Below are 16,290 nucleotides of genomic sequence, written 5' to 3' on the forward strand. Positions count from 1 at the left end.
GCTTAATTCATCTGTCTTTACTTCTGGCAGTTAAAATGGATAAGTGAGGATTCTTCTAGACTGCAACTTAGTAGAGCCGTTGCTGCTAGATTTTCTGGTAATGTTTGTCTTCCCTTAATGGGATTTGGATTTGTTGCTTAACAGGTTTTCTTGAATGTAGGCATTGTATTGCTGTTTTATTGCATTGAGGGTATCCTTTTTCTTGCTCTTTGCTTTTCTGATATGAAACTGAGAGAGGAGTTACTGGATGGGATTGTAGTATTTTGCCTATTAACTGTCAATCGGTATGATAGTGGTAAAGGTCTGTTAATTTTTTTCTTGGTATTGGCACTAAACTTGCTTTCTCATCCATTGGTAGATGAAAATGTTTTCGACTTGATGAATTGGTTGAGCAGATCATTGTGCAGATCATCATGATGAACGCCAATTCAGGTGATGTATTTCATTTCTTCTGCTTGCTTTCTTTTTTTGTTTGGGGGGGAAGAGGACTTCATTCTCGCGGCTCATAGTTTGAAACATGCTAGTTGCTCTTTCCATTCGCTGTCTACTTCTGTATGCTGCTGCTTTCTCGCATATAATGTCCTGCTGATGAAAGTTAGAGAGGGTCAATGTGATGGCATTTGTTGTAGGTGTTGATCTCATTATTGTCTGGACGATGATTATTGGGTAGCATTTGGGACATGAATACTTGTGATATAGAAATGTCATGAGATTAATCATGACTGCCAGTATAAAATGGTTTTTCCCACTTGGTTTTTATAGTCTACGGCTATTAAAAAAAATCTTCCTTTGGTTTCTTGTTTTGGTTCTACATGGATCCTTTTAGTAGTAAGCAATTTTCTCAGGATAGGTAGAGCACTTGCCGAAAAGTAAAACCTAGTAGAATCTAATACATGGTTATTTTCCTAGTAGTTGTGACTGATCAGTTGTATATGTATTAACTATTGGTTTCATTTCATTCCTGACGAGCTTGGTAATGGGCATCGGGGAGACTATGAAGCATTCATATAAAGTAACTAGAGAGAAGCCTTTCATTATGTTTTCACGACCTTGGTATGCCTTTATCCTCTCTCTCACACCATGATATATATATATATATATATATATGATGCGTTGTTAATCGGATGCTCAAATGGACTGGAATAGCCAACTGCCAAGTGTGACATAAATGAGGATAGGTTCTGACGTTATAATCCATTTTCTTTGTTGGTGTTGGTATGCTGTAGTGCTTTTAGACTGGAATAGATTGGCTTGCTTTTCAGTGTCTTATATTATACTGGTAATATTTATCTGTTGATTCCGCTGTGGTACGTGGACTTGGACGATTTCCTTAGTTCTCCTTGGTAGTTTTTGCCGCTTCCTGTTTGCTTATGTTGGGAGAGATTCTCATTTGTCCTAGCTGATGATAATGGTAGTTTGTTAGGTTCCAGCCTCTTGGACTGTGGTAGTTTGGCAAACTTTTATATGCTCATAGTCAACTCACATGTCATTGCCCTCTTGGAGACCCATAGCAGCTTCCAAGGGAAGACCTTTTTGAGTGGCAATTCGGAACCAGTTCTTTGTGTTGCTCTTCTCAGTGCTCGTGAAGGCTCTACTCCAAAAGCGTCTTATGTTGCATCGGGCAATTATTCTGGTCAGTCATTCTTGAGCAGTTGTGGGTGCTCATAATCCTTTATGGGTATCTGAACTGCAGACATTTGTGCCGTAACTTCTTAGCTCTTGGCCTAGATGACGGACTCTATAGTTATAAATTAAATATAAACCCCTATAGTTAGAAAGTTTGCGACCAAGTATATTTGCTAGAAGTCCTTCTTCGAATTTGTATAACGTAAGAGTGGCTGTATCTGTTCACTGCTTACCGAACCATTCGTGCCCCTTCCTCCCCCGAGTCACTCCGAGTCGTTCAGGTCCCATGATCTATCTAGTTTTTCTTGATGGCTTCTGGGTTCTGTGCTTTGGCCTCCAGAGAGATTTAAATAATAGGGGATTTAGAAGTTGGGGTTGCATTGTTGGCTTAAATCTTTAGTTGGGGTTCGGTGAATTTAGGTCGGAGTTGCATGTACAACATTTAGATCGGTTGCTATAGAGTTCCTAGGGCAGGTCTCTGATGGGTGCGATAGGGATATACTGAGTGGGATTAGAATTGAAGGAGATTGATTCCCATGCCAAAAATTTGCCGGAGTACCACATCTCGAGACGAAAGGATCCAATCCTTGTTTCTTCAAAACGGTGCAATTCAGCAGTCGTTTTGGGCTTGGAGGGAGCTTTTGTTATTTGATGTCATAGGGAAGGATCAAACCATCCTAAAGAGATATTTACGGTTCAAGAAAGCTTTATATGGTATAGGGGACTTAAAAAATTAGTAAAAGTTTATCCTAAACTCATCGAGTTGGATTGGTCCTTTATTTGCGAATTGTATTGCATCTAAATCAGCATGGGTTCCATACATTAATCTAACGGTCAGTGGGGCGATTCTTTCCATATTAATCTAACGGTTTTGAGGTGAGCGACCGGTAAAATTTTTTAAAGCTTCGACTCCGGAAAATGGGTTAAGGGGACCTTGAGACCGGCCCAGTGGGCTTTGCATTTTTCATTCCCTCTTTTTCCCCTTCCCACTCCTTATGCGTCCCGATCAATGTGGCATTTATCAACAATTTTTCAGCAGATAATCTCAGGTCCACGTGGCGTGATCCCATTAGCTGGTTCCCCTAATCCTTCCGATTCAGATAATGTATGCGCATGCACGTCACACATATTCCCAATTTCCCACATCCAATGGGAAAAAAATATCTGTAATCCGCAGACACTGTATGTGTATGCGTTGCGAAAGAGATGGGCAGTGGGGCGCTCATGACATGTTAGCCTCTTGATCTCCGTCTCCTCCTCTTGCTCGAAATCCTTCCTTAATCCCCCGATGGCTCCGACCCTCACCTCCTCCAACTCCTTCCTCCTTAGACCGACCCCTCTGTCGAGGGCCACTGCCCTCCGGACCCCGAGGCTCACTGTATTCGCCAATAAGGCTGATGATGATGCCCCTCCTTCTGGCGGCTTCAGTCCATTCGGCAACTTTAACTTTGGTAAGATCCCCGACGTCAAGTCCCTGGTCCCTGTGGTGAGCGGGGGCCGGACATCCCCCGGGTTGTCTTTTGGTAACTTGAGGAGGAAGGACCCCGGCACCGTGTTTGTTGCTGGGGCGTCCGGGCAGGCGGGCATCCGCATTGCCCAGAAGCTCCTCAGGGAGGGGTTCAGCGTAAGGGCTGGCGTGCCTGAGCTCTCTGCTGCTCAGGAGCTGGCTCAGCTTGCCGCTACATACAAGGTCAGGATCGAATCTATTCTATTCTAAAGTACCATAATCCAGATAGAGTCATGTAATTAGATATATGTCAAGTACTAGGAGTAGTACTTACCAGTAGGGAGACACGAAATGTTCAGATTATGAATGCCATGGTTAATTTAGTTATCGGTATGGACGCTGGACTGATGCGGTGAGAAGTATCAAAATGTGTAGCGTCTTGAGATGTTCGCGTTCCATGAACTTACATTTGATTTATATATCTGTAGATAATATCGAATGAGGAGTCAAAACGCCTCAATGCGGTGGAATCCGCGTTCGGAGATGCCGAGTCAATTGCCAAGGCCATCGGAAACGCTAGCAAGGTGGTGGTCACCATTGGCCCCACGGAATACGGCCCATCTGCCGAGGTCAACCCATTTGACGCCCTCAGCGTGGTTGAGGGTGCAAAGCTTGCCGGTGTCGGCCATGTTGCGATAATCTACGATGGCGGCACCGGCGGCTCCACCTACAATGTCCTCGATGGCATCTCCTCCTTCTTCAACAACCTCTTCGCACGGACCCAGACCCTGACATTTGCCGAGTTCCTGGAGAAGGTCGTGGAAGCCGACGTTAGCTACACGCTGATCAAGACGAAGCTGACAGAGGATTACTCCGAGGAGAGTGAGTACGCCGTCGTCGTTGCGAACGAGGGTAGCAGCAACAGCAGTGCGAACGACTACAAAGTAATGTAATGTATGCAAATAGAATCTTTGATTTTCCAATGCCTAATTTAATCGTAAATTAGAATGATTAGAGATAATTAAATTAATTTATTTTCTCTATTTATTTTAAATGTCATGTTAGGTTGCAAAGTCGCAGATAGCAGCACTAGTGGCGGATGTTTTCTCCAACACCGCTGTGGCAGAAAATAAGGTATCGTAAGTTTGGAATACGCTGCTGTATAAGTAATCGTGTCGGTTTTTGGTTTTCAGAGTACTAAGAGTAAACCTCGGAACCAAGTGATCCTAAGTAACTGATTTATATCCGATGGATTTATTTTTTGAAAATGCAATCAATTGAGAAGCTGCAAAATGCAGGTGGTAGAAGTTTTTACAGATCCATCAGCATCGTCGAAGCCCATGGCTGAGCTTTTCGGGTACTTCCTTTGCGTTTTCGGCTTATATTACTGCGAAAATTGATACCGTCTTCTAACTGTTATTTACGTCTGCCATTTTTCATTATGAATAAATATAGTGCCATTCCTGAAGATGGGAGAAGGAAGGCCTATGCGGAAGCCCTTGCGAAAGCCAAAGCAGAGGAGGAAGCACAGCTAGCGGCTGAGAAAGCTCGGGTGGCTGCCGAAGCGGCAAAGAAGCTGGAGGAAGAGGTGAAGAGGCTGTCTCAGCAGGAAGCTGTTGCTTCCGATCTGGCTGAGGAGGCCCGTGAGAAGGCGGACGCAGCAGGTATCTCAATGGAGAGCATATTTAACAAGGCTAAGGACTTCGGGTCGGGCCTGTCTCTCGAGAAATTCGGGTCTCAGATAGCGAATGCTGGGCAGAAGCCCGTTGAGAAGCCGGAGGTCCAGATCGCCACCGTCAGGGGACAGGCCAAGGCGCGGAACCTGCCAGCCTTGAGGGCAGTGGTCAAGAAGGCCGTCCCCACCGGCTCTGGCACGGTCATGGTTGGCCCCCCAGCTCCGAAGCCGAAACCGAAGCCAACTCTGGAGCCGACTGGTAGTAGACGGAAGGAGGAGCCCAAGAAGGAAGTGAGGAAGGTGTTTGGTGGGCTCTTCCAGCAAGAGACCATATACGTAGATGACGATTGAGCCCAGTCATAATATTTCTAAGGACCATAATGCTATGTTGTACGTACGTAACGTAACTGCTGAATTAAAAAAAAAAAACAAAATCTACGATTAATAAAATCCATTGGAAAATCAACACCATGCAATTCGGGATTAAACATCTATCACTAGAAGAAATACGATCTTTCCCGACACACTAGAAGACGCTTCCCGACGCACTTCTGCATCGGGAAAATCTTTCTTGATGCACATCTTGACACAATAGATGCAGATGACCTTTCGGTGATTTTTGGCTGATGCATATTTGATATGTACTCATACAAAAAGTTGAAAAATTCGATTTTTCTTGTAATGTATATGATGTTGAACAACTAATTATTTTCGTTATCGATCGGCTTCAATTGTTATATTTCTTATAATTCCAGCTTATTTCAATAAAGTTCACTTGCAAGTCTGAAGTAACAGGTCCTTTCAACAAAAGATCCAATTAAATTAGAAATTATTACATCTTACTAGTTAATAATTTTCATTTTTTTTACTATTAGAAAATTAAACATATGCATGCATCGACAAAACTATAATAATCTATATATGTAGAGAGGGCAACCACATATTACCGGATTATTTTGTTTCATTTGCATGAGATTCGTCTAAACTAATAAAAAAATTCCGGAGAATTTTTCTTCATGATATTGTTCCCATCTATATAAAATAATAAAAGACGGGACTTGACATAGGGAAGCGTTGTGTAAGGCGAATGAAACTTTTCGTCGCCCGACCTTTCACGTTCCACCAATAAAAATGTGATATGTGACGGAATATAGTGTTGCCATGGCTTTTAAAATCGAAAAGACATGTACTTATGGAATACAATAAGACTAAAATATAATAAATTAGCTAAATTGAATAATATTATATTACAATTCGCTAGCTAAAATCTTTTCCAAGAGAAATGAATAATATTGCGATGTCAAAGACTATAGTTGCTCTGATACGGGCAAGTTAGTGGGATCGCTCTATAAATATAACCTGAGAGTGTGAGTCATTCTTCCTGATTGTGGGAACAATTTCATCCATCAATTGAGATCGTATTAGTACTTTTCGACTATAGAGCTTGTAAATAAGGTTTTCCTTTACGGATCGTACGATTAAAATGGTTTTTGTATATTTACTGAGAAATGAATATCAAAGTGATTTCACAATTTTCTATGATTACGTTGATTATGTTGGTCAGGAATTACCTCACGTGAATGTGAAAAACATAATTCAACCTATGCAATTTAGGATTGGATTTACTTGGAGGAGAAAAAAAAGAAACTTTTAAATTGAAGAAGAAAAAATATCTCTCTTTGGCCGTGTATACTTTGAAAATTTCTTAAACTAAAATATTAAAATTAATAAGAAAATTCGATTGGTCAAAATACACCTCGCTAGCCCGGGTTCGTCCAGTTTATTATAATTTAGCTGTATTTTGCTGGAAACAGGAAGAGCGAAACCATTTGTTGATAATAAATTGCTAGATTTGAACAAATCTTTCAATTTAATTTATTATAAAATCGCGAAAGTGCTTTCTTAATTAAGACAGCAAACTAATTATAATACATTAATCTCGATTGATAGTGCCCAACTTGAATGAGAGAGACGGCAATATAAACTTACACGAACGTGGAGACAAAAGACAGAGAAATAAACTGAATTGACATAAAACAAATTTGACAATCAACTGACAAAATTCACACTCGCTTATTTATCAAACAAAATCAAAAGTTCTTATTTATTGTTCATAGAAAACATCGGACCCTTTAATTAATTATGGAAGGAGTCATTCAATATGTCATGTTACCATTCACATAAATTACCTCACGATCCAAACGTTTTAAATTATTGTTAATGAATAAGTAATAAAACATACCATATTTAAAATAAGTAAATACAATATTTAATTAATTGTGGGAACTTTATCCCTTAATGAACATACCCAATTCGACCGGATTGCTTGGGGTCCAATTTGGACTTCCGGATACCATAATTCACACGAAAAAAAAAGTAATAAAACATACCTTATTTAAAATGAAGATATTCATTTTTTTGTTAATGGGAGTACAACTAAAATAGGTTGTATGGTAAAACAGTAAAGCAGTTATCGCGGAGTGATTCTCGCTCCCAAATTAGGAAGGTTCCAATACCTTAGGTTGGGCATTCGCGGTCGCACCGTAGAATTCCTGCCATGATATTTATATGAAATATCTAATAATATAATATACATCTCCCCGTTTAGAAATTTTAAAAGATAGTGTTCATCTTCCTTGTGTTTTTGCTCATCTAAAATTAGTTAAAATTGAGGAAGTGAATTTGATACAGTAACGCAAGTTGCCATTCAAAAATCATGAAGTTTCAGATTTGATTGTTACCAGTGAAACTTTCGTTCCCCTTTATTTAACTTTGTTATTTCGATCTTGTACTAATTAGGCATAAGCCTCCCTTATAATGAAAAAATTAATCAAAAATGATCATATGTCTTTCATTTTCGGGGTTCCAACCGTTGATTTTTGCCTTATATGTTCTTCATAATTAATTTATCCAATATATATCAATAACCAAACATACGCATGCTACGATATCTACATAGATGTACTTCTGTGAGCAATTTCTGCTAGTTGGTCATCAACATGCATATTTGATCGACTCAAAGGTTGCACTTTGGTAAGCAAAAAACATCGTTTGACACGACATTAATCAACACAAAGTTAAAAGCTCGTCTCAATAATGAATATGAAACACACCACCAAAATTCATGAAGGGAGAGATCAATGATGGACCTTATTATGCAATCTACGGTATAATGATAGAAATTAATGCTCATGTTTCATTTATTTTTGGATAGGTGTGAAATTAATGCTAATGTTTCATTTTGTATATACATCACTCATGTTAATTAACATGATCCTCATTACGTGCAAAGTGTTTATTTATACTATACACACGACATATAAGAATGACGCATAGATAATGTGTCTTATGTCGGGCCGCAACTATATGTCAAGATGCCCCAATGAAGGATCATAAACGTTCGATTGATGTTATCTAGCTCGATAGTGAACCTTCTGAGTCATGCAAGTGTAGCACTCCATTTGTCGCGATTAGTTCAATAGCTCAAGAACAGATCAGAATCTGGTTTCTGGGATATGTAAATTTATGACCACTTCATGAACCCTAACCCTAGCAAGGAAAGAGCAGCAAACAGTTCAACTACTAAATCATCTCTTCTAAATCATCTCTTCAATGCTTCCCTAACTGCATCTTTGATCGAAATTGAACAGCTATGAAAACAATACTGCTGAGAATATATTCAACTGGAGATAGATAGATACATATATATATATATATGTATAGTAAAAAATCGTATATAAATCTGCAGGGTATATGCAAACTTAACCAATTAAAGAATCGATACTGTTTTTCTTTCACACCAAAAAGCAATATATGCACAAACCAACCTATGAGTTCTGTATTTGAATTTAATTTCTCACGCAAGATAATAATTAAGAAGCAAACTGCAATGTATGCAGTAATACACGCAAATGAACACAGTTACAAGACATATTTACGGATAAAATACTAATGCGTCAATATAGAGAATACCGCACACTTCTAAGTAATTTCAAAAGAACTTTTTGGTACCCCGTGATGGAGATGATCCCAGCCTGAGCTCAAGATCGACCTCAGTAGAGCCCGAGTCGTCTCCATGTCTCAACGATTGATCACCTTCACCCTTCTCGGCATCATTCTCTGGTAATAAAACTCGAGTATCTGGTTCTTGATCTTCACTTTTTGGAACTTGATCTTCAAAATAAACAGCTGGCAGTTCCCTATATTCGCGATGATCGACATTAAAGCTGTCGCCATGACTATCCTCCTGTCGATGGAGAAACCGAGGCCAATTAAATGATTTGTCCGTCTCGGGATCATTGATCTTAGGGGCCATGGACAGCAAGGGCTGGGTTTGCTTCGAAGCAATATCAATACTTGGAGAGAAATACAAGGAGGGCAACCTTGGAATGTCCACCGACTGACTGAAGCCGAGCTGGGCTTCGCTGCTCAGTTTCGAGCTCGTGGTGGCTGCCAGCTGTTTGAGTTTGGCCTTGTCCTTTCGGTGGATATTCATGTGCCCTCCTAGGGCTTGAGCATTAGAGAAACCTCTCTTGCAAAAGATGCACTCGTATGACCTAGCTTGGGGGCTTGGCCCTGTGGTTCCTCCTTGCTCATTTGCCGTCTGATCGGAATCTTCTGCACCAGATGGAGATTGATCGGCACTCTCCATTTACATGTGCGTGATTGACTTCAGATCGTTCGTCTGGAGAAGGAGAGACAGAGAGGGATAGATGCCGAATCGATTAGCAAGAGAGAGTTTGGTTCTTGCTGTCTGAAAGTGATATGCTTATTGCTTCGGCTTCTAATTTCATATTAAAAATCTTCATCAAACTTATAGTAAATAGGATGATTCTGGTGTGGGGCCCCGCCGGAAGCTTATACAAAGAATTATACTGCAAAAAAATTTCGATTATGTTTTACGTATCTATACAATTTACACAAAGTATTTGCATTCGCAAAAAATATAACATATAACTTCCCGATGACATACCTCTACTAAATCAATTCTTGAAGTATCCACCAAAAAAAAAAACTCGAAGTACAATTTCTAGATGTTCTTGTGCAAATATATTTTGCAATGGCCGCCCTAGTCCTGTGTGACAGTCCATCATGAGTTCATATAAATACATACATATATATATATATGTGTGTGTGTTTATGTGTGTCTATACCTTAACAATTGCCAACCTCTGAATTTGCTGGAGATTTTGAGGACACAACCTATATATTGTCCTTTCCTGATGAGCTCTCTCAGTCTCCTTCCTAATTTTCATTATAGGAAAATATTTTTTCAGTAATAATATTACCGTCTTTGTTTGTACGGAAATGCCAGAATTAGTAAAATTTAATAATAAAAAAATATAGAATGAATTGTTTAACAAGAAAAATTAGCGCTAACCTTGTTGTTCATAGTCGTTTTCTTTTTCTTTACCGGGCTATCGCCCCGTCAAACTATCGAAAAAAAAGAGCTCCAACCTTAAAATCCCTCCACGTGGAAGTCACCCGACAAAGGTGGTCTTCCCTCCAATAAGAACGTCGGTCCAGGTCCAAGTCCAAGTCCAACTGAATGGGTCGGAAAAGACAAGATCTTCCGACAGCCTCCGACTCCTGGCCGAAACTAAATTAATGCCATTCAACTCTCCGTCTAATTACAGAAACGCCACAGCCTGGCACTCCACCCCACTCCGTGGTGCCGAGTCGCCGCCGGAGGCGAGCCGCCACTCCTTCACTCTTTTGCTCGGACATGTCTCAAATAGCTGCCCTGCATTCTTTCCGACCAACTGTTAGTCCCTCCTCTCTCCACGTCCGGTCATCCCGGCATTCTGTGAGAATCCGAAGCCAGAGCGCTTCTGCTTCGTCTTCCTCCTCAACCTGCTCAAGAGATGGCGACAGATGGTCCCTCCACGGAAAGACGGCCCTCGTCACCGGTGGTACTCGGGGCATCGGGTACGTCTTGCAACTCAACTACCCTCTTACTCCGATCTGTAAAGTTTGAAACTTTGCCATGCTCTCGTTGCTTTCGGGAACGTCCATGGGGCAGCTGTGCGTTGATTAGGTCTTTGTGTGATGTTGGGATTTTCTGTTCAGTCGGGCGATTGTGGAGGAGCTGGCAGGGTTCGGCGCAAGAGTCCATACTTGTTCGCGGAGTGACACTGAGCTGAACAGGTGCTTGAGGGAATGGGGCAGTGAGGGTCTCGCAGTGACTGGGTCCATCTGTGACGCGTCGGTTCGGGATGAGAGGTTGGAGCTGATCGAGACTGTGTCATCCTTCTTCGGCGGGAAGCTAAATATTCTTGTGAGGACCCTTCTTGAGTTTCTCTTTAATTAGGCCATTTGCTTATGTTAAAATCTCAACTTTTTATAGCTTCTCTTCTAGTTAGTGCTGAAGATTAACTCATTGTTTGCAAGTTTATACCTTCTTAAGACTAGTAAGCTGGAACTTATCATATAAAGCCCTTAGTTTGTTTGGAGATATAGCGATCCCATTTGCTCACTTTCTTCTGATTTTGTATGTCCATACCGCAGATTTTTTTGTGCCCTTGTTTAAGCTCATTAGCCTAAGTGTGGCTGTATTTTAGGAGTGTAGAACATTGGTCTGAGTGTGGCACCGCAGTTGGCTTAAACTTCCGAGCTAAAGCTTCTTGTAAAGGCGGTGCTTTTTTCTCTTTCCAGGTCAAACGAAAAGTTTGTTTCTTATTTTGCTGAAAAACCTGAAAAGAACAGTGAGGGCAAGTTCCTTATCAGATTGGGTACACGAATGAAACTTAATTTGTTCTGTCCGTTCAGGCTTTACCACTGCGTGAAACTGGTCCCAAGTTCTGCGGTTCTTGTTTTGTTTTCTCAGGTGCCTGCTTAAAGTATGATAAACTCCTTGGGCTTCATCTGAAGTTGTTGGAGATTTGCAGATAAACAATGTGGGGACAAATATAAGAAAACCAACAGTTGAGGTTAGTCACGAAGAGTTCTCCCGTCTCATGAGCACCAATTTCGAGTCCATATTTCATTTGTGCCAGCTTGCACATCCACTTCTTAAAGCATCTGGAATGGGAAGCATTGTGTTCACATCCTCTGTCTCTGGCTTCGTGTCATTGAAGTCCATGGCTGTACAAGGAGCCACTAAAGGTGAGCCATTTTGGACCTTTCTATCGGTGATTGATTCTTTTATATTTGGTCCCCTTATATTTTCTTTTGATGATAAATTCTCAGGGGCAATCAATCAGTTTACAAGAAGTTTGGCTTGTGAGTGGGCAAAAGACAACATAAGAAGCAATGCTGTTGCACCTTGGTACATCAAAACCTCTATGGTGGAACAAGTAAGTCAGTTGTCTGGTTGTTGGTCTGCAGACTAGAGCTTTAGTTCGGCTGCAGCAAAGACTCATGGTATCGGTCATCTATTTCTAGTCTACATTCCAACATGAGTTTCTAAAAGATCGGTCACTTAACATGTTATCTGTGAAAGCCTCAATCACGATTTAATTATTTTGGCTGTTTTCGTTCATTGAAGTTCTGTCTGCATATGTCAAATAATGCTTCATGCACATCATTGGTGCAGCTTCCAATAAGCTTAAATTCTTGGAAAATCAGTCACTACATTGATTGCACCATATCTGTTCATCTGATTTGTAAACCTGTCTCTTAAAATAGGTAATTTTCCTTCTGGTGATTAGGTGCTGAGCAATGAGGAGTACTTGGAGGAAGTGTATTCTCGGACTCCTCTACAGCGTTTGGGGGACCCAAGGGATGTGTCATCTCTGGTGGCGTTTCTGTGCTTGCCTGCATCCTCTTACATAACGGGACAGATTATTTGCGTCGATGGTGGAATGTCTGTGAACGGTTTCGACCCAAGGCACGACATTCCTAGAAGCTGAGGTTTACCTGTTTAAGATTCTTGTTCCCTTTTGAAGTTGAGAAAATTTATAGTAAGACTCATACCCAAGCTTTGAACTTTCCAATCTTGAAATATTATTTTTCGATTGATGTTGTTACTTTGTGGTTCGGGTAGATATGGATCTGGACTACTAGTATTACAATCAAGTTCTCTTCTTCCGATCGAGCTTATAGTAGTGAGAGACTCGTGATGCTTTAGACTAAGTTTTTCGGATAAGAATTTGAGGCAATAATGTCGCGAAAAATATGGTTGCTGATTTCGCATTACTGTAAAGTCCAAGTTCCTGCAAATACGAGCATGACACTGAAAAGAATCCGGCTAAAAAAATCAAGAAGCTTCTGGCGTATATACTATGATTGGAGTTGTCACGTTATGCACGCGGTCGGACCAGACAACCTCTCCAGGCAAGGATGTCTGGAGTGTTCACTCCCAGCAATCTGAGTAGTGAAAGACTTCTTCCCGAACATGGACTGGGACGATAGGACCTCTGGGACCACAGTGATATTAAGCGTGGAGGCATTAACCGTTTCAACCTTGTAAGTCTAGTTTGGTCTCCCGACATTTGTCACGGTTCTATTCAGGGCCACCTGGAAGGGCTCCAATACTGGCGCTTCGAATGCCAGAGCAGGGTGGTTGAGCTCGTGGTGTCTGTGATGTTTTGGTGCCTCCGCTGTCCATGGTCCTTATATCATAGCCCCAGCGGCATACTACATTTATATAGTCGGCCTTTGTAATTTCATACACTAGTCCCGGATCTGTGGCCTTTGTGGGATTGATTTATCCCGAACAATAAGAAAATGCATATGCGGCTTCTACTTCAGGAGGCTCCCGTACCTTGGACTCTGCAGGAAAAATTAAGATAAGTAGCATTAATATTAGTGCTTCAAGGGCTGTGCCAATCGTTGCAAACCGGCAGGCTGTCTATGGTTCTGGCAAACAGCTGCCCAATAAAAGGATACATAAGTTGTTAGCTCGGGACAGTTTTTCATGGCCGAATATGCCGGTTTGTACTAACTACTATGAAAACGAAGAGGAGTCAGAGAAAGCACCGGTGGTCATTGAAGCCCGATTTAATGGTGGAAGGAGACCAGTCGGGATGAAATGTTTTGACGTATGCTGCTGCACTGGCGGCATGGGGACACGACACTGAGGTTCCCGATCATAGAATGAATTTCACCCTCCTTTCATCCCCTGGAACTTTCATCACAGGCACGGTTGGAGGGTATGCGGCCAGAATATCTATTCCGGGGGCACTTACATCGGGCTGCAAAACACATATCCAAGAAAAATGCAACTACAGTAAGCAGCAAAACTTGCCGTGATTTGAAAAACCAAAATCGCTGGAAAACTTACGCGTACTTTCATTAGACCACGAGCGATGGGGTTGGGTCCCCATGTGGAGAAGGAAGCGACTACTGGAGAATCGGCGTTTGGAGCAGTTTAGCTCTTTAGTATTCATCCTCGGAGAACCCTGTCGATCAATACCAAAGATAATAAAGTTGTATCTGGAAATTACAGAAGTGAGAATGTTTGCTAGTTCGTGTACTTTGTGGAGTTGTGGTAGGAAAAGAGTTTTTCAAAGTTGGGGTCATCTAGAGCCACCCCAGGAATCGGGAAGATATCAGCAACATCGGGTGTTTACTTCCTCACGATGAACCCCCCCGAGCACCTGCAAGGGCGGCCTTAGAGGCTCTATCCGCAAAGCTATAGCAGATCACGATTGATGTGGAAAAAGAGTCCGGGTTAGGATCCTCTCCCCATTTTTTTTCACGAAGAATCCTCGGGCGGGTGCTCCCGACTTCGACTGCCGCCCGAGTATGAAGAATAGTAGTAGAAGTGTGCATGTCTAGGAGTCCTTTTTTGGGTTACCTTAAAAATTTCCTTATATATGTCCCCCCCCCCCCATAGAAATGATGTCTGTGGAGCGTAGGAAAATCAATAGGGCCTTGGTTATGGGCTTAAGGGCCTTCGTGGGCCATTATCTCAATTTGGGGCTTTCGCAGTATTATACGCCATTATAAGGGCTGGAATTTACCTGCATATGACTTGCCCCTGGTTTCGTGGTGGCCTTTGTGCCATTTTGGAAAGGTTTTTTTCTGTAGCCTGAGCTGTGCGACGCGGTTGTAATTTCAGTGATAGGGACTGTAACTTGAAATGAATCATGAACCTATGGGCGAATTTCTTAGGCCTGTTCATTTGGCGTAAGCGAGCTATCTCGAGCTCATAGTTGAGTTATGTCGAGTTATCTCGAATCCGTGGATGAGAGCATTTTCTTTCAAAGGCGAGGTTCTCAAGCTCGCTGTTTGCAAGTGCAGGCGAGGTATCTCATGGGCCTCGAGCGGTGGAGGTCGGAGGCGAGGTTCTCAAGCCTGCTGTTTGCTGGTGCAGCTGAGTTCTCAAACCTCAAGCCATGGCAATCAGAGGCGAGATAGCGTAGGCGAGGCGTCTCGAGCCTATGTCATGGGCGAGGATGATCAATGCGAGGTATCTCGTGCCTAAGTCGATGGGCGAGGTGTGCTCGAGCCCGCGTTCAATTGAGTTGATGGGCGAATTCTGCTTGAGCCGATGATGACGAAGGCGAGTGATGCTTGACCCCATGTTGCATGGGGTCGAATATTCGATCACGTTGACGGAGAGGTTTGTGTGAGCCCATGCGGGGGCGAATGCTGCTCGAGTTCAGAGAGAATGTATAACTAAGTAAAAAAAGGAAAAAAGAAAAATTGAAATGGATGAATGAACGTCTAGCAGGAGAGAGGGAGAGAAAATAAGTGGGGGAAGGGAAAGAGTTTCAGAGAGAATGTAGGAAAATTAGTAGTTATTGAGAGAAAATTAGAATTGTGTCCGTAACTATAGGGCCATTATTAATTAGTCTTATATTTTTAAAGAGTTTTTCAGAAAGTGAAAGTTAGAGAAAGGAACACTTTGGCTAAAATGATGTATATTTATGCTCTTATTCGGCATATAATCTGACTTTTATCCTTGAAATTAACGGGGGCCGAGAAGACCGAGACCATGCAACTCGGATGAGATACATTTGGAAGTTCCGTTAGTTCTCTATTCAACTATAGAATATTGAGGCTGACCTCTGGATTAATTATATATGTTTTTTTTTATTGAGATAAATGGAATTAATTATATAAAATCCTTGATGCTTTTATTTATTAAGATGGAGGCAACTGAGTGTTGTTGCTTACAGTGTGATGTTGATATTCTTGTTGTCAACCCCACAGGATATAAGATGTATATGGGACTGCTAATCAAGCGGGGTATAATGAGGACGTTCGACGATTGATTCGGTGGGATATATGATCTTGTAGGATGTAGAAAAGAAGCTAGACCGCTGATATGACGGGATATAAAATAAATATTAGACTGCTGATTCGACGGGATATAAGGACGCTAAACTGTTAATTCGGCGAGATATAAAAACTCCTACTACCTAAGGGTAATAGGCGACCCCACTAATGATAATGAATATGAAGAGTTGTGGATGCGATATTCGGGGTTGCAGTACCGTTATAACTCTGCGAAGGGAATGCGATCTTATGGCTAGTATTTTTTGCATTGAAATTGTTGTGTTGAGCTTAAGTATTAAATTGATAAATGAAAGCTGGTAAGTAAATATATGATATTAAATTGTTTCATGATGGAGTGTGGTAAGGCAAGTGGTAT

The 16,290-nt window shown here is 41.5% G+C and overlaps 3 protein-coding genes and 1 long non-coding RNA gene across 6 annotated transcripts; 2 read left to right on the forward strand and 2 right to left on the reverse strand.

The window, feature by feature from the left end:
* Position 1: 1 nt before the first annotated feature.
* On the forward strand, positions 2 to 5,236 carry LOC116199684 (protein PLASTID TRANSCRIPTIONALLY ACTIVE 16, chloroplastic). Of its 2 annotated transcripts, XM_031530147.1 has the most exons (7): positions 2 to 97; positions 359 to 432; positions 2,666 to 3,316; positions 3,562 to 4,017; positions 4,139 to 4,207; positions 4,372 to 4,430; positions 4,529 to 5,219. In XM_031530147.1, the coding sequence occupies exons 3-7, from the start codon at positions 2,915 to 2,917 to the stop codon at positions 5,097 to 5,099; spliced, it is 1,557 nt and encodes a 518-aa protein (XP_031386007.1). In that variant the 5' UTR covers positions 2 to 97; positions 359 to 432; positions 2,666 to 2,914; the 3' UTR covers positions 5,100 to 5,219. The 2 variants fall into 2 exon arrangements, with proteins under 2 accessions (XP_031386007.1, XP_031386008.1); XM_031530148.1 differs by lacking the exons at positions 2 to 97; positions 359 to 432 and adding an exon at positions 452 to 1,053 and having other exon boundaries at positions 4,529 to 5,236.
* Positions 5,237 to 8,514: 3,278 nt separating this feature from the next.
* On the reverse strand, positions 8,515 to 9,361 carry LOC116199691. The gene has a single exon (XM_031530155.1). It carries the CDS (start codon positions 9,241 to 9,243, stop codon positions 8,740 to 8,742), a length of 504 nt encoding a protein of 167 aa, XP_031386015.1. The 5' UTR covers positions 9,244 to 9,361; the 3' UTR covers positions 8,515 to 8,739.
* A 954-nt stretch (positions 9,362 to 10,315) lies between these two features.
* LOC116199689 (tropinone reductase homolog At5g06060-like) lies at positions 10,316 to 12,773 on the forward strand. 2 transcript variants are annotated; one of them, XM_031530154.1, is made up of 5 exons: positions 10,316 to 10,676; positions 10,818 to 11,025; positions 11,636 to 11,852; positions 11,937 to 12,043; positions 12,375 to 12,539. In XM_031530154.1, exons 1-5 carry the CDS (start codon positions 10,474 to 10,476, stop codon positions 12,402 to 12,404), a joined length of 765 nt encoding a protein of 254 aa, XP_031386014.1. In that variant the 5' UTR covers positions 10,316 to 10,473; the 3' UTR covers positions 12,405 to 12,539. The 2 variants fall into 2 exon arrangements, with proteins under 2 accessions (XP_031386014.1, XP_031386013.1); XM_031530153.1 differs by having other exon boundaries at positions 10,318 to 10,676; positions 12,398 to 12,773.
* Positions 12,774 to 12,941: 168 nt separating this feature from the next.
* On the reverse strand, positions 12,942 to 14,456 carry LOC116199700. The gene is made up of 3 exons (XR_004155590.1): positions 13,978 to 14,456; positions 13,668 to 13,882; positions 12,942 to 13,460 (listed from the first exon to the last, which is right to left on the reverse strand). It is a non-coding gene; the product is annotated as an uncharacterized LOC116199700 (long non-coding RNA).
* Between the last annotated feature and the right edge of the window lie 1,834 nt (positions 14,457 to 16,290).

Source organism: Punica granatum, chromosome 3 (assembly GCF_007655135.1).
Source record: "Punica granatum isolate Tunisia-2019 chromosome 3, ASM765513v2, whole genome shotgun sequence".
Lineage (NCBI taxonomy): Eukaryota > Viridiplantae > Streptophyta > Magnoliopsida > Myrtales > Lythraceae > Punica > Punica granatum.

Coding starts and splice junctions, on each gene's coding strand:
- LOC116199684 (XM_031530147.1), top strand. CDS start 2,915: ATGGCTCCGACCCTCACCTCCTCCAACTCCTTCCTCCTTAGACCGACC. Junction 3,317..3,561: donor AGCTTGCCGCTACATACAAG/GTCAGGATCGAA, acceptor ATATATCTGTAG/ATAATATCGAATGAGGAGTC. Junction 4,208..4,371: donor CCGCTGTGGCAGAAAATAAG/GTATCGTAAGTT, acceptor TGCAAAATGCAG/GTGGTAGAAGTTTTTACAGA.
- LOC116199691 (XM_031530155.1), bottom strand. CDS start 9,243: ATGAATATCCACCGAAAGGACAAGGCCAAACTCAAACAGCTGGCAGCC.
- LOC116199689 (XM_031530153.1), top strand. CDS start 10,474: ATGTCTCAAATAGCTGCCCTGCATTCTTTCCGACCAACTGTTAGTCCC. Junction 10,677..10,817: donor GGTGGTACTCGGGGCATCGG/GTACGTCTTGCA, acceptor TTTTCTGTTCAG/TCGGGCGATTGTGGAGGAGC. Junction 11,853..11,936: donor TGTACAAGGAGCCACTAAAG/GTGAGCCATTTT, acceptor ATAAATTCTCAG/GGGCAATCAATCAGTTTACA.